This window comes from Frankliniella occidentalis, unplaced genomic scaffold (assembly GCF_000697945.3).
Source record: "Frankliniella occidentalis isolate FOCC.00 unplaced genomic scaffold, Focc_3.1 Scaffold223, whole genome shotgun sequence".
NCBI classification, from domain to species: Eukaryota; Metazoa; Arthropoda; class Insecta; order Thysanoptera; family Thripidae; genus Frankliniella; species Frankliniella occidentalis.
The window spans coordinates 481,457-494,490 of NW_026267349.1; the positions used below are offsets into that span (position 1 = coordinate 481,457).

General features: G+C 52.2%; 1 protein-coding gene across 2 annotated transcripts in view; it reads left to right on the top strand.

Annotated features, from left to right (window-relative positions):
• The window catches only part of LOC113212344 (putative phosphoenolpyruvate synthase), a 33,294-nt gene that overhangs the window by 18,212 nt on the left and 2,048 nt on the right, over positions 1-13,034 (top strand). For both annotated transcript variants that reach the window (XM_052272748.1, XM_052272747.1), the window contains exons 2-13: positions 3,125-3,309; positions 3,429-3,564; positions 3,941-4,262; positions 4,601-4,822; positions 4,904-5,031; positions 5,124-6,058; positions 6,211-6,608; positions 6,692-6,854; positions 10,238-10,634; positions 10,884-11,134; positions 12,305-12,462; positions 12,791-13,021. In XM_052272748.1, coding sequence (XP_052128708.1) covers positions 3,125-3,309; positions 3,429-3,564; positions 3,941-4,262; positions 4,601-4,822; positions 4,904-5,031; positions 5,124-6,058; positions 6,211-6,608; positions 6,692-6,854; positions 10,238-10,634; positions 10,884-11,134; positions 12,305-12,462; positions 12,791-13,021 — 3,526 coding nt within the window. The remainder of the gene's footprint in view (positions 1-3,124; positions 3,310-3,428; positions 3,565-3,940; positions 4,263-4,600; positions 4,823-4,903; positions 5,032-5,123; positions 6,059-6,210; positions 6,609-6,691; positions 6,855-10,237; positions 10,635-10,883; positions 11,135-12,304; positions 12,463-12,790; positions 13,022-13,034) is intronic.

Below are 13,034 nucleotides of genomic sequence, written 5' to 3' on the forward strand. Positions count from 1 at the left end.
CAACTTGAGTTAAACACCATGTGATGTGCAAAATCACAACTTGCACACGTTTGGTGTGCAAATATTGCACACTTGTTTTACCAGTGGCTGTATCACCGGAAAACCTTCCCTTGTAAGGTAATCCAGCTGCCGTTGCCCGTACAAAAAATTGTGCCTTCAGGATGTCTCTTTCAGAGACATCGCCCAGACTCCGACGACTATCGAAAGACACACCTGAGCCTGTGCTGGGACAACTCAGAGACACTTAGAATGGCTCTAGAAAGGGATCTTTTAAGGCCAGAAAGAGACATCCTAAAGCGAGCATGCGGACACCGAGCAGACTATCGAGAGACATTATACGGACTGCCTGGAGACAACGCAGAGACTGCGCGGAGACTTCGTGAAGGCATCTCTACTAGACACTATGGGAACATCCAGGAGACACTAGAGACAACCAGATGACAAAATATAGACATCTTGAAGAAAACCTAGAGACGTCCTCCGGTTAAGGAGAAATTGCGCGCGGAAAAATTCGATGCGTACTCGATTTCAACAGCACAGCACATTGCGTGATGCGCACGGCACGCCAGCACGCCCGAACACTCGTACGGAAAGAGGCGAACACGTCGCAGCCACGGCGAATACAGTTACTGCAGCCCATGTGCGGATCCCAACAATTGTGTTGTCGGCGATTACACTCTTAAAAATTTTGTTGTAAATTTACAGCACATTTGATGTAAAGTTTGATAGCAACAAATGTTGTTAAAAAACAACACGATGCCTCCTAACGACAAAGTTCGATCTTCAGCGGCACGGTTACACAAAGTTCGATCTTCAGCGGCCCGGTTACACAAAGTTCGATCTGCGGCGGCCCGGTTACACAAAGTTCGATCTACATTCCGGCGGTTTCTGCAGCGCAGCCTAAATGTATTCATATTCTCGTCAATATTGGAGATAGAAAAAAAGTAAAAACTGCTTCATGTTTGTAAAAGATCAAAGAACAACATACTCCAAAGAAAAAATTGAATGCTATCACAACAAGACTGTAGTAGAGGTCTAAACTTGCGACTTCGGCGAGCGGCGAAAAGCAGATCGAACTTTGTGTAACCGTGCCGCTGCACATCGAACTTTGTGTAACCGTGCCGATGAAGATCGAACTTTGTGTAACCGTGCCGCTGAAGATCGAACTTTGTCGTTAGGAGGCATCGAACACATGTTGTAATCCAACAACATTCACCAAATTTTCTGAAACAAATTTTCATGCCAAAACAGTGGTTATTTACTTCCGCCTGCACCACGAGTACGAGGTTTGTCACGACGGACTAAAAGCAATCTAGTTGCGTCGCGTCGGGATGATGAGACATTGTTTTTACCGTGTGCATATCGACGTGTTTCTCTGTATTGTATAGGTGATTTTTAAAAATATTTTTGAGCATATGATTTTGTTTGAGTTGGTCCCCCTTGTGACAGACACCCTCGAATGTGTCCGTGTGAGTTCATGACCCTCTGGTTCATCATCCCATGCACGACGGCTGATTATTGAAGGACAGGCCGAGCACAGTTATTCCGACGACCGATTGTTGTTGTTTTCCTCGACCGTGGACCCGCACGTGGCCACACCTGCACTCTAGAGTAGACCAAGAAAAACTTTTTGTTAAAATGTTTAAGTTCCCATTGCCCATCTCGTGCCAATCCATAAAAAACGCTCTCAAAAAAAATTTCAGCCAGATCGGACAATATTTGACCCTCCCGAAGTGGGTTCAAAGTTGACATTAGTTTCTTATGGGTCATCGGGCCAAAACGATACACATTTGGTCTGTGGCTCAAACTATCAATCGTAGACAAAGGCCGTTATCAAAAACGTGATCTACGCTAAAAACAAAGTCAGACGACATGCCGCTTGTCAAAATCCCTCATTTCGTTTAGATTTTAAAACTTGATGAAACAACTAAAAATAACACATTTTAACGAAAACACGATATTTCTTTTTACGGAACGCGGTGACGGATTTTGACAAGCCGCATGTCGTCTGACTCAGTTTTTAGCGTAGATCACGTTTTTGATAACGGCCTTTGTCTACGATTGATAGTTTGAGCCACAGGCCAAATGTGTAACGTTTTGGCCCGATGACCCATAAGAAACTAACGTTAAATTTGAACCCACTTCGGGAGGGTCAAATATTGTCCGATCTGGCTGAAATTTTTTTTGAGAGCGTTTTTTATGGATTGGCACGAGATGGGCAATGTGAACTTAAACATTTTAACAAAAAGTTTTTCTTGGTCTACTCTAACCTGCACTCGAGTGACCCGTTCGCGGAAACCGTGAATTTGTCGGGGGCGTCTCGTCCGTGATCAGACGCCATCTTATCGTCGTCTTGTGCAGCTCTCGAGTGAATGTGTGAGGGCTCACGTACGACATTAGAAAGAGGGGAGTAAATATAACTTAAAGCAAAAAAACTACTGAGGGGGGAAATGACTTGGGTAACCGGCTAGACACGACCTGTGTCAAACCGGCGTAAACCGGGGATAATCCGGAGGTAATTCAGGGGTAAGTGGTGGACCACTTAGATATTCCATACTAAAGCATATTCCACAAATATTCTAGATGTTCCACAAATATTCCAGATATATCACAAATATTTCAGATATATCACAAATATTTCAGATACTCCACATATATTCCAGACATTCCATGTACATCAAAACACTGAGTGGTCGACCCTTTATCCAGGGGTAATCCCGGGTTACCTGGGGGTAATCCAATGGTAATTCGGTCGTAATTCAGGGTATTGCGGAGAAATCCAGGATTCGGAATTATCCAGAGTAATCCCCCAGGTGGAAATTCCGGCCAAGCATGTTTCTCGCGTCCTAAAAGACGCTCTTGGACTCTGCTCACGCAGCACTCTCTGCCTCTTTCTCCGGCCAGGAGGGAAACTTCAAGCCGGAACAATATCCGGCCGGCGACTGAACTAGGGCCGGAAAGTGTTCTAATTTACTGGTGGAGGAGCAGCTACGGACAAAACTGATCCGATCGGAGGAGTTTTTTTTTTTTTTTTTTTTTTTTTTAACTAAGCTCACGAAAAGAGGTTGGCTCATTGTATTGCAGTGAGGGACTTTTTGTTTGACTCTGCTCTGCTGCCCCGCAGCATGGAACTTCCCCCTGAAGCGCGTGTGGGCGCTGCTGGCCGTGCGCCGGCTCAAGGCGAAGCGGCTGGCCGCGCTCTCGCCGTCGGACCCCGCGGCCGCGCGCCAGGCCCAGGAGGAGGCCGTGTACCTCCCCACCGAGTACGAGCGGCGCCTGGAGGAGCCCCGGCTGCTCCTGGCTGAGGGGGTGAGTGAGTTCAACGTCTTCTAGTTGTGGTTTTGAAAATAAAGCATGCCTGATGTTCTGGAGGGCATTTGCTGATTGAAGTGAAGTAACACTTGGGTCGCTCTGAACACTGCTCACAGATTGTGGACTCGCTGTGCTTCCATGGCGCCGACTTCCACGGCGGCTACCTGGTGGTGCGGATGACGCGGATGCGGCACTGCCTGGCGCGCGTCGCGCTGCAGCTCAAGCTGGGCGACACGGTGTACCAGCTGCCCCGTGAGTACACTCCCCCGCTCGCGTCACCACGACGGCCCGGCCCTGCCCAACCATGTCCTGAGCGAGGGGGAAATCACTTGCGAAATAGTTCGTACACCTCCCCCGAAATAGTCCGAAATAGAGGCGAAATAGAAGCGAAATAGAGCGAAATAAAGATGAAATAAACGCGAAATAGTTGGTGAAATAGTCGCGAAATATCCCTGAAATACTCCGAAATAGCGCGAAATAGTCTGAAATAATCCGAAATTGGCGGGAAATAGCCGAAATGGCAGGAGAAATAACCGAAATGGGAGGAGAAATACCACAAAATAGTCCGTACGCTACGAACCCTAGTGATTTCCCCCTCGGTCCTGAGCACGTCCCCGTCGGTCCGCAGAGATGCCGGACTCGCTGATGAGCCGCACCGGGGCCGCGTGGTCGGCGGGCGGCGACTGGGGCAGCCTGCGCCTCGAGGTGGTGGAGCCGCTCCGCACCTGGCGGCTCGCCTTCAACGGCGTGCTCCGGGAGGGCGCACCGCGCTCGCACCAAGACTGGGACGGGTTGCCCGGCGACCAGGGCTGCATGCGTCACGTACGCCTCAACTTCCTGTGGCACGCCTGCAGCAAAGAGTACAACTGCCGCCACGACTGGAGTGCCGAGATGCTGGCCGACACGCTCGCCCGGGAGCCGTGGCGCAGCGACCACTGGATGGACATCATGTGAGTCAGCAGCACCAAAACCAACCACAATGGGGATTCTAATAATTTTACAGAAAAATATGTTTGCGAAATTTAAATTTGGTAAAATATGAAAATTTTGAACATTTTTTAAAAATAGATGTCTCATTTTTTTTTCAAAGTTTTTTTTTTTTTTTTTTTTTGTTTTTCATTATGTTTTCTGGAAGCATTCCAATTCTTTCAAAAATATTCTGGAAATGTTTTGAAATTTTCCGGAAAAATGTAGTTTTTTCAAATCCCTAACCGGAAGTGGCACATTCTCGCCGACCTTTCGAGGCCACTTCCGGTTGTTTTTTGTCATCCTTGGACTCTGCCAACAGCAAGGGCCACGTCGGCGGCTACGACCAGTGGGGCACGCTGCACGGCGAGGTGCGCGTCGAGGGCGCGGAGGCCGTGGAGGTGTACCTGCGCGGGCTGCGGCAGCGGCGCTGGGGTCCCAACGAGGCCGGCCGCCTGCACCGCCGGCTCACCGTCAGCGGCGTGCTCAAGAACGGCACCATGTTCAGCGTCGGCGCCGACTGCCACCCGGGGCAGCTGTCGCAGTGAGTACCGCGGCTGGTGGAAACATTACCCTCGGAGGTTGTTTTTTTTTTTTTTTCAATCTAAATTGTGTTATCCGTCAGTGCCACGTACGGCCATGTCCGGACGGCGGAGGGCGATTTGCGTAGCATCACCTCGACGAGCTTGTCCCTGCCCGACCTCGCTGAGGACAAGGACCACATCCCGAAGCACTTCGTCCTGCAGTTCACTGGTAATAATCAGCACGCGGAACGCCCCGACCCCTACAGAAGAAAAAAAGTTCTTTTTTTTTTTTCGTTTTTGAATGTATTTGTTTTTGAGTAGCCGGCGGCGTCCACTACACGTCCGCGGTGCACCTGCCCAGGACGGAGCCGTGCACGGTGCTGTGCGAGCGGCCGTGGTCCTGGCTCATGCTGCTGGAGCCCGCCGAGTGCTCGCTGGAGTGGCGCGGCGCCGAGGGGGTTATGGAGGGTGTGGGGCTGGCCGAGCTGTGCTACCGCTACGACGGGCCGTGCGCGCTGCCCGCCGCCGCGCCCGCGCCCGCGCTGCACCTGCGCGAGTCCAAGACGCTGCCCGGCCGGCTGCTGCTCGACCTGGAGGAGCGCGCGTGCCGCAGCACGGCGCTGGTGGGCGGCAAGGGCGCCTCGCTGGCCGTGCTCACCGCGCTCGCCACGGACAAGAGCCTCGAGGGGTCGTACGTGGTGCCGGGCGGCTTCTGCCTGACAGTCACGGCCCTGGAGCGGCAGCTGGCCTCGTTCCCCGCGCTGCGTGAGGCCGTGGAGGCGCTGGCCGCGGCCGCGGCCGAATCCTCGGCGGAGGGCGTGGACGCGGCGCTGTCGGCCCGCTGCGAGGCCGTGGTCGCGCTGTTCGATGCCGAGGCCGTGTGCGAGGCCGTGGCCGTGGAGGTGCGGGCCGCGCTGGCCCGGCTGGACGGCGACGGCGGCGTGCTCTGGGCCGTGCGCTCGTCGGCCGTCGGCGAGGACTCGGACGAGCTCTCGGCCGCCGGCCAGAACGCCACCTTCCTCGGGTGCCGCGGAGACGACGGCGTCCTGGACGGCGTGCGGCGCTGCTGGGCGTCGCTGTTCGCGCTGCAGTCGGTGCAGTACCGCCGTCAGCACGCACAGCCCGTCAACGCGCCCATGGCCGTGGTGGTGCAGCGCATGGTCGCCGCCGACACGGCCGGGGTGCTGTTCACCTGCGACCCCTCCTCTGGCGACCCGCGCAAGCTGCTCATCACGGCCAACTACGGCCTCGGGGAGGTGAGCATGCGAGTCTGCCGTGTGACGAATCGGAGATACTAATTTGAATTTATACAATTACATATTTTTTGCCGACCCTGTAAGACTGTAACATGCCGCAAAAGGTATTTTTTACAAGTGGTTTTAAGTCTTGATTTCCATTGTGCCTGCAGAGCGTGGTGTCGGCCGCGGTGGACCCCGACGTGGTGGTGGTGCAGCGTGATATGGCGGGCGCCATGAGCGTGGTGGAACGGCGCACCGGTGACAAGAAGCACCGCGTCGTCCTGGCAGCGTCGGGCGGGGTCCGCGAGGAGGCGGTGGCGCAGTCGGCGAGCTCGGTGGTTTGCCTCTCGGACGACGAGGCGCTCGCCCTGGCCCGCGCCGGCGCCCGCCTCGAGCGCGCCTTCGGCGGCGCTCGCGACGTGGAGTGGGCGTTCGCGTCGGGCCGCCTGCACCTGCTGCAGTCGCGCCCCGTCACCGCCCTCTTCAACTGGACCGACTTCGAGCTGCTGCACGAGCAGGACACGCCCTGGTGCTCCGACGAGGAGGTCTGCTCCACGGCCAACACGGGGTGAGTGAGACTCGGCATCGCCTTTATGCCTTACGTGTTACTAAGGGCTCTTACATCAGTGTGGCCGTTCTGTGTGTCGACAGGGAGGTGATGCCGGGCGCGTCGTCGCCGCTGTGCTTGACGACCGTGACCAGGGGGTGCGACATGTGCACGGCGAGGGCCTCCTCCTACAAGGAGGACGTCTTCCGGCGCTTCAACACCTGCATCCCCGTCACGCACAACCACGTCACCATCAACGTGCTCAACGTGAGTGTTCGGGAGAAGTCACTGAGTGACAGGGGTCCGTAACTTAACGCTTAAGCGAGGGGGCAATAACTCCCTTTTTATGTGTACACATGATTCCCGAAATACTTGATTCCCAGTGATTCCCGCTCGCTTATATTTATTCCTGAGGTGTTCTCTTGGTAGAAAACGCTTATTTCGACTAATTTGTACCAGTTCTACTAGTTTCCCGCTTAGTTTCAGCGATTTATGTTGATTTCGATCAATTTTTATCCTGATGATTCCCCGCCAGGTGCACACATGATTCCCGGAGTTCTTGCCCCCTCGCGCTTAAGCGTTATGCGTTAGTTATGTAACGCGTGACGTTTAACAATTTGCAATAAAAGTTAAAGATATGGGTCGTCAAAAATTATTTTGGTGCTAGTTGGAGCTTGTTCCGGCATTTTCAGTCCAACTCTTAACGTTTCATTGTATGGTCACAAGTTATAAGTTACAACTTTAACGGATAACGTACCGCTTAAGGGGAGTTTCATGTTAAATTACGGACCCCTGCTGACTGAGCGACTGAGTACCCTCTGCTCTAGGAGAAAGGACGAGGAAGGGGGGCGCTTGGGCCCCCGCTAGTGATAGTCTTGAGGACTGTCTAAAAGCACTGGCCGGCTGACCGGTAAAGATACAGTCACCCATCTCTGATAGCAAACACAAACTCGTATTGACTCAAAGGCGAACAACATATTCCATATTGCGGGGGACTAACTCGGCGGTCGTGGCGAAAGCGGGTGGTGGTACAGGACATCTAGCACATAGGAACTACTTTATTAATTAAATACATTTGAACAGAGCGATATAAAATGTAGCTGATTCTCAGAATGCTTTAAAGTGGACGTCACTCTGGCGCATGACGATAGTGTAGGAAACTATGGCGGACATCAGCTAAATGAACGCAAACAATCAATGTTCGTTAGAAATAATGGCAGAATGTGGAATTGATGTTGAAACGGTATAGTTATATGTAAATTTCTGGGATGTTAAATTGGTGCACGTCTGCGATATTACACCTTAGCTGGGGGTCCTCAAAGTTGTACAAGTACAAAATTTACCTGCAAAGCAGTTACTGCATTCATGTCAAACGACCATAGCACCGTGCATATTCCATTTTGCTGACCTTCGATTTGGATACCAAACATGTGGACCTGCCCAAACAACAATAATTAGATAAACCAAGCCTTCTACCGGCATCTTCCATCTAATGCGTATTGTAACTTGCCGTCGAGGTGCTCGCCAAACCTACCTCATTACCTCGGTGAAATTCTCTGATCTGTGATGTGTACGCAAGTATGGACTGGCGCATTTTGTCGTTCTGTGAAAATACAAAGTTGACTTTCCCATTTCTGTGTGCTACACACTGCAAAATACTGGCAAGGAATAGCTTTCGTATCACAAACGATTTTATTTGCAGCTTGTAAAGAATTTTGAAGCACTGTTATACAAACTACCCCTTCGCAAGCTTGCAAAGAATTGCTTTGCAATACAAAAATCGCATATTCCTCGCAACGTTGCAAAGAAAAAAGTTTTCAAGAAGCATTGTGCATAACGCATCTTCGCGCATTTTACATAGAGGCTTGCCCGCTGACCCGTGGGGCAATCGTACACACACCTCTGATTGAAATTTCTGACATGCGAGACAAAGCATGACAAATCGCACGGAGTGACACGTTAATTGTGCCAACTGTAAAGCACTCCGAGGCGTTGTGGAGTTGTAAAACTTAATGTAGTCTGATAATTGAACCGTAGACGATAGACCGCTAACGAACGACAAATAGACAAGATGCCATTGCAAAAGGTTTCGCGTTGCAGAAAAGATGTCAAACAGAGATTGATATTGGCAGCGCAAATTTCTCCAGAGCAAGCTCACGCACTGCAAAATCAAAATGTTATTTATAGAAAGTAGAAAAGAAAATGGTGTGAATCAAAACAAGAGCGTTGTTCCCGTGCACCCTACCTCGGGAGATAACTCATTCGATTGCTTCCCCGAATCTTTTTCGTTCCGGTTTTTGCTGACGATTTGTAGAAGTTCGACACAATTCTGGCGTAGATCCGCAAAAAGCAAAGCCAAAAGCATAACAGGAATAAGCACTAACGCAAAAAGCAAGTTATGCTGCCATCCCAAGAAAAAGAACAGAGCATGCGATGCAGCCTGCATGAAACCTCTGCTCCACATATTAAACTGGCAGTCGGTAAACGTGTCAAGAACCCATGCAATATGGGCGATGCAAAAAGTAGTCGTCAGTAATGAAGCTACAAGTAGCAAACGCCAAGATGAAGGCGAAAGAGGATGCCGTTCACAGTGTGTTAATAATGCTCTGCAGAAATGAGAGCCATGATCCGTGTTAGAAAATATCAACAGTATGAAGCTACACAAAATATTATTCAAATAAGTCTCAAGGCCGCCGTCACCACGACGCCGTCCTCTTACAGCAGCTTGACGGGTAGGCTTAGCCTACCCGGCGTGTTGCCTGGACGTACTTTCCCCAGTCTTACCGTGTCGTGTTGCACATATTCCCGCGAAAGTGAACAGTTCTCCAGTAGAGGAGAGATGACAGAAGGATAGAAATAACGTTAATCCCCATGAAGAGGATGTAATCGGGTGATCTATTTAAACAAAAAAAAAGAATAAATCAAAAATCCTTACATATGACTTGAAAACCATGACGCGTCCTCAAGATTCAAGTAACTGTGTCTTTCTACCTTGAAAATGTGTAACTGAACAAAGCTGCGTTTGCGATGCCACATGATACACAAAGGACAGCTGATCCACCTGCTCTCCAAGCAGCTAGTGGCCGCATCGACTCCAAATGGACCGGGAAAATTCCAAAATTGAAAGCCTGGGTTGAAGCCGAAAACAGCAGTTAATAATAATGATAAAAGCTTAATAAACAGAACGTTTCCGCTTAAGTGAGGAAGTTGCAGGGGTTAATGATGAACATACTTGAATATAAAATACTGGCCAAAAGCACAGGACGGATTTCTTCACCCACTTCTCATTCATTGTCCGATCACGGGCCGCGAGTGCGTCGAGAAATCTACTTGGTCTTAGTGGTCTTCTCTTACTACAAAACACGCTGAGCTCGGGGCCGGCTCTGGACTGACTGTGGCGAGCATGTTCGAGTAATAGTGATTAGTTTGCACAGGCCGAAAGCTCCTCTTGATCGATCTATCGCTTGCAATAGGGCCGTTGCGTTGCGATAAAAAGCAAAAGGTCAGGTCAAAACTAAAATACCAAACTGGGGGGGGGGGGGAGATACAAAAATACTCGCCTACTTTAACAATAAAGCACGTACCTGACCATCGCCCGCAACTCACGATAGAAATGTTTTCGTTTTTAAAGAACATCCTTCGGTTCATAGCTGATGCTGCGCAACGTGGGCCGCGAGCTGGACCTGGGCATTCACGTCGTGGACCTGACCATCTACGGACACCGCGCCACCACCCCTGCGATGCACCGCGCCGCGCTCCGGCGGCACGGCTGCCGCATTGACGCCCTGACCCGCGTCAAGCTGTTCTACGAGGTGGGCGTGCGCGCGTGGAACGCGTCCAAGATGGTGCAGGCGACGCAGAAGCTCACCCGGGAGCTGGACTTGCACGAGAAGGCCGCCCGGGAGGCGACGGCCCGCGGCGTGCTCAGGCTCATCACCGAGGCCATGCCCACGCTCACCGAATCCTTCTCGTACCACGCGGCGGTCTCCAACGTCAGCTCCTTCTCGCAGGTCGTCGCCGTGATGGTTCTCACTGAGGGCGCAAAGGGTGAGTCGAGTCTGACTACTATACCGTCATGCTTGGGAATTTAGGAAATTTAATTTTTCGGTAAAGTAATTTTGGAAAAATTTTCAAGAAAAAACTTCTTTAAAGTGTCACTTTCTTCCATTTTTTTTAATATTTTTTGGTTTGAAATATTTCAGTTTTTTCCTATTTTATTCTGAAAAAGTTTCGAATTTTTCGCGAAAAAAATATCGGACTTGAAAATCTCTTAGTCGTCGTCATGTCCTGCCGCAGACCTGAGCACGGAGCACATCACGGACGTGGCCTCCATGCTGTCCTGCACCGGCGGCGACGTCGTCTCCGCCCAGATTCCCCCCGCCATGGAGGCCATCGCGAAGGCCGTGCGTGACGGCTGCCCGCAGTGGCGGGACTTCCTCGCCGTGCCGCCCGAGCAGGGCATGCGCTGGCTCGAGGAGCACTGCCCCAAGGCGCACAGGATGACGGCCACCTTCCTGGACCAGTTCGGCTGTCGGGTCATCCGGGAGGTGAGCGGCAACTACTGAGATATGAGGGTCTTGATGTGGGTCTCATCTGCAGTCGTCATCGTATGGAGCTCTGTCGAAGACCGGATTTTGATGGTGTGGCACTTGTAACGAGTCACCTACTTGCGCTCAGATAGTGAACTTTTCCCAACTCTGCCGTGCTCACGTTGTGTTTTGAGTCGCCGTCCCCAGCAACAACCCTCCCTGGAGGGGCCGGGCCGAGTCGAGCCGAGCCAGGCCATCGGGACTCGCTCTCGGACGCCCGCCCCATCCCATCCCATCCCATCCCCCGAGCGATGATTGTTTCCGGAGGCCTCCCCTGCGCACCGGCGAGGCAAGCCCCATATTCTCGACCCCGACGTAGCGTGCGATTCAATTTTCGGGCGCGCATGTGGTGGTATCTGGCTGGCGTGAGAGGGAAGTCGGAACTGAGGTGACTGTTGTAATTCCTAGGAGCGTGACCAACACACACAACAGCGCTGATACAGGGTCGAATTGTTCTTAAAAGCAGCTCGATCGCACGGAAAAAAAAGAATTAGCTAAATTAGCAAATGCATTTGCCAATATGGCCTAAGATTAGAATATTAGATCTCCTGGCTAATTTTTAGCTAAAAGAGCTAACATATTAGCTTTCACTGCTAGTTGCTTTCATTTTGTTGACAACTGTCATGGCTAATTTATTAGCTCTCTTAGCTAAAAATCAGCAAGGCGATCTAATATTCTAATCTTAGGCCATATTGGCAAATGCATTACCGAATTTAGCCTCGAATTTAGCCAATTCTGTTTTATTTCGCGCGGACCGTGCAACGAGCATCTCCCCCTACCAGCGGGTCGCTGCGTGGGGCCGCGGGCCGCCCACCTCCACGGCGGCAGCCATGGTGACGCGCTCGCCGCCCCCCGCCGCCCCCCGCCGCGCCTCAGGACGCACAGGAGGAGGTGTGGGGGTGCCTCGGGGGAGTGCAGCGGGGGCCCGGTTGCTACGCGGACGCTCCCGCGCTGCCCGGGACGCTACAGAGTCGCCGCTCTGGTGGCGGGGCCGCGCGGAAGCAACACACCCAAGCCACCCCCCAACCGGGGCAAGGCAGCGGGAGGGGGAGGGGGGGGGGTCACCACTTGGGTATTATGTTGTTCAATTTCGAATGCACCTCGCCTTCACTAACGGTATTGTTACAGTTCGACCCCAAGACGGTGACATGGGACGAGGAGCCGAGCAAGCTCATCGCCTCCCTGCAGCCCTTGGTGGGCAACCCCCAGAACCACGACCGGCCCGCGGCCTCGACCGTCCAGGAAGTCGTCGAGAGGCTCAAGTCGCCCAAAAAGGGCTTCACCAGGTGCGCGCCCCGTACAACTATCACAAATAATGTAACAGGAGCGACACCATTTTGGGGCCGTGCACCAATTTCCGGTGTACTCTTTACACGGTCCACTTTTCGGGTCCAGGCTTGAAAGTAGAAGCTTGTTTTTAGACGCTATGATAAAGTTACCCGATCCGAGAAATATGTTACCAATGGGGACACAATTAATCATGGCCCCCCAAACACTTCCGTTTGCAACGCTGAGTTCGAATATGGTGCGCGTGATGAAAGTACCCCATCCCCCGAAGGTGACGCAATTTGTGCACAACCTCTTTCCAACACCGTTCCGATGTGTCGCCCTCAGGTTCCTGTTGCGCCGCCTGCTGCCCTGGTTCCAGGGCGCCGTCGTCAACCGTGAGTTCACCAAGGAGGGCGTCATCCAGCTCATCCACAAGTTCCGCCAGGCGTTCCGCCGGCTGGGCGTGCTGCTGGAGAAGGAGGGCCGGCTGCCGGACCGGGCGCTCACGCCCTTCCTCACCCTGTGGGAGCTGCAGCGGATTGCCTGCGAGCAGCCGGACCCGGCCATCATCGCAAAGTACGTCCGGGCG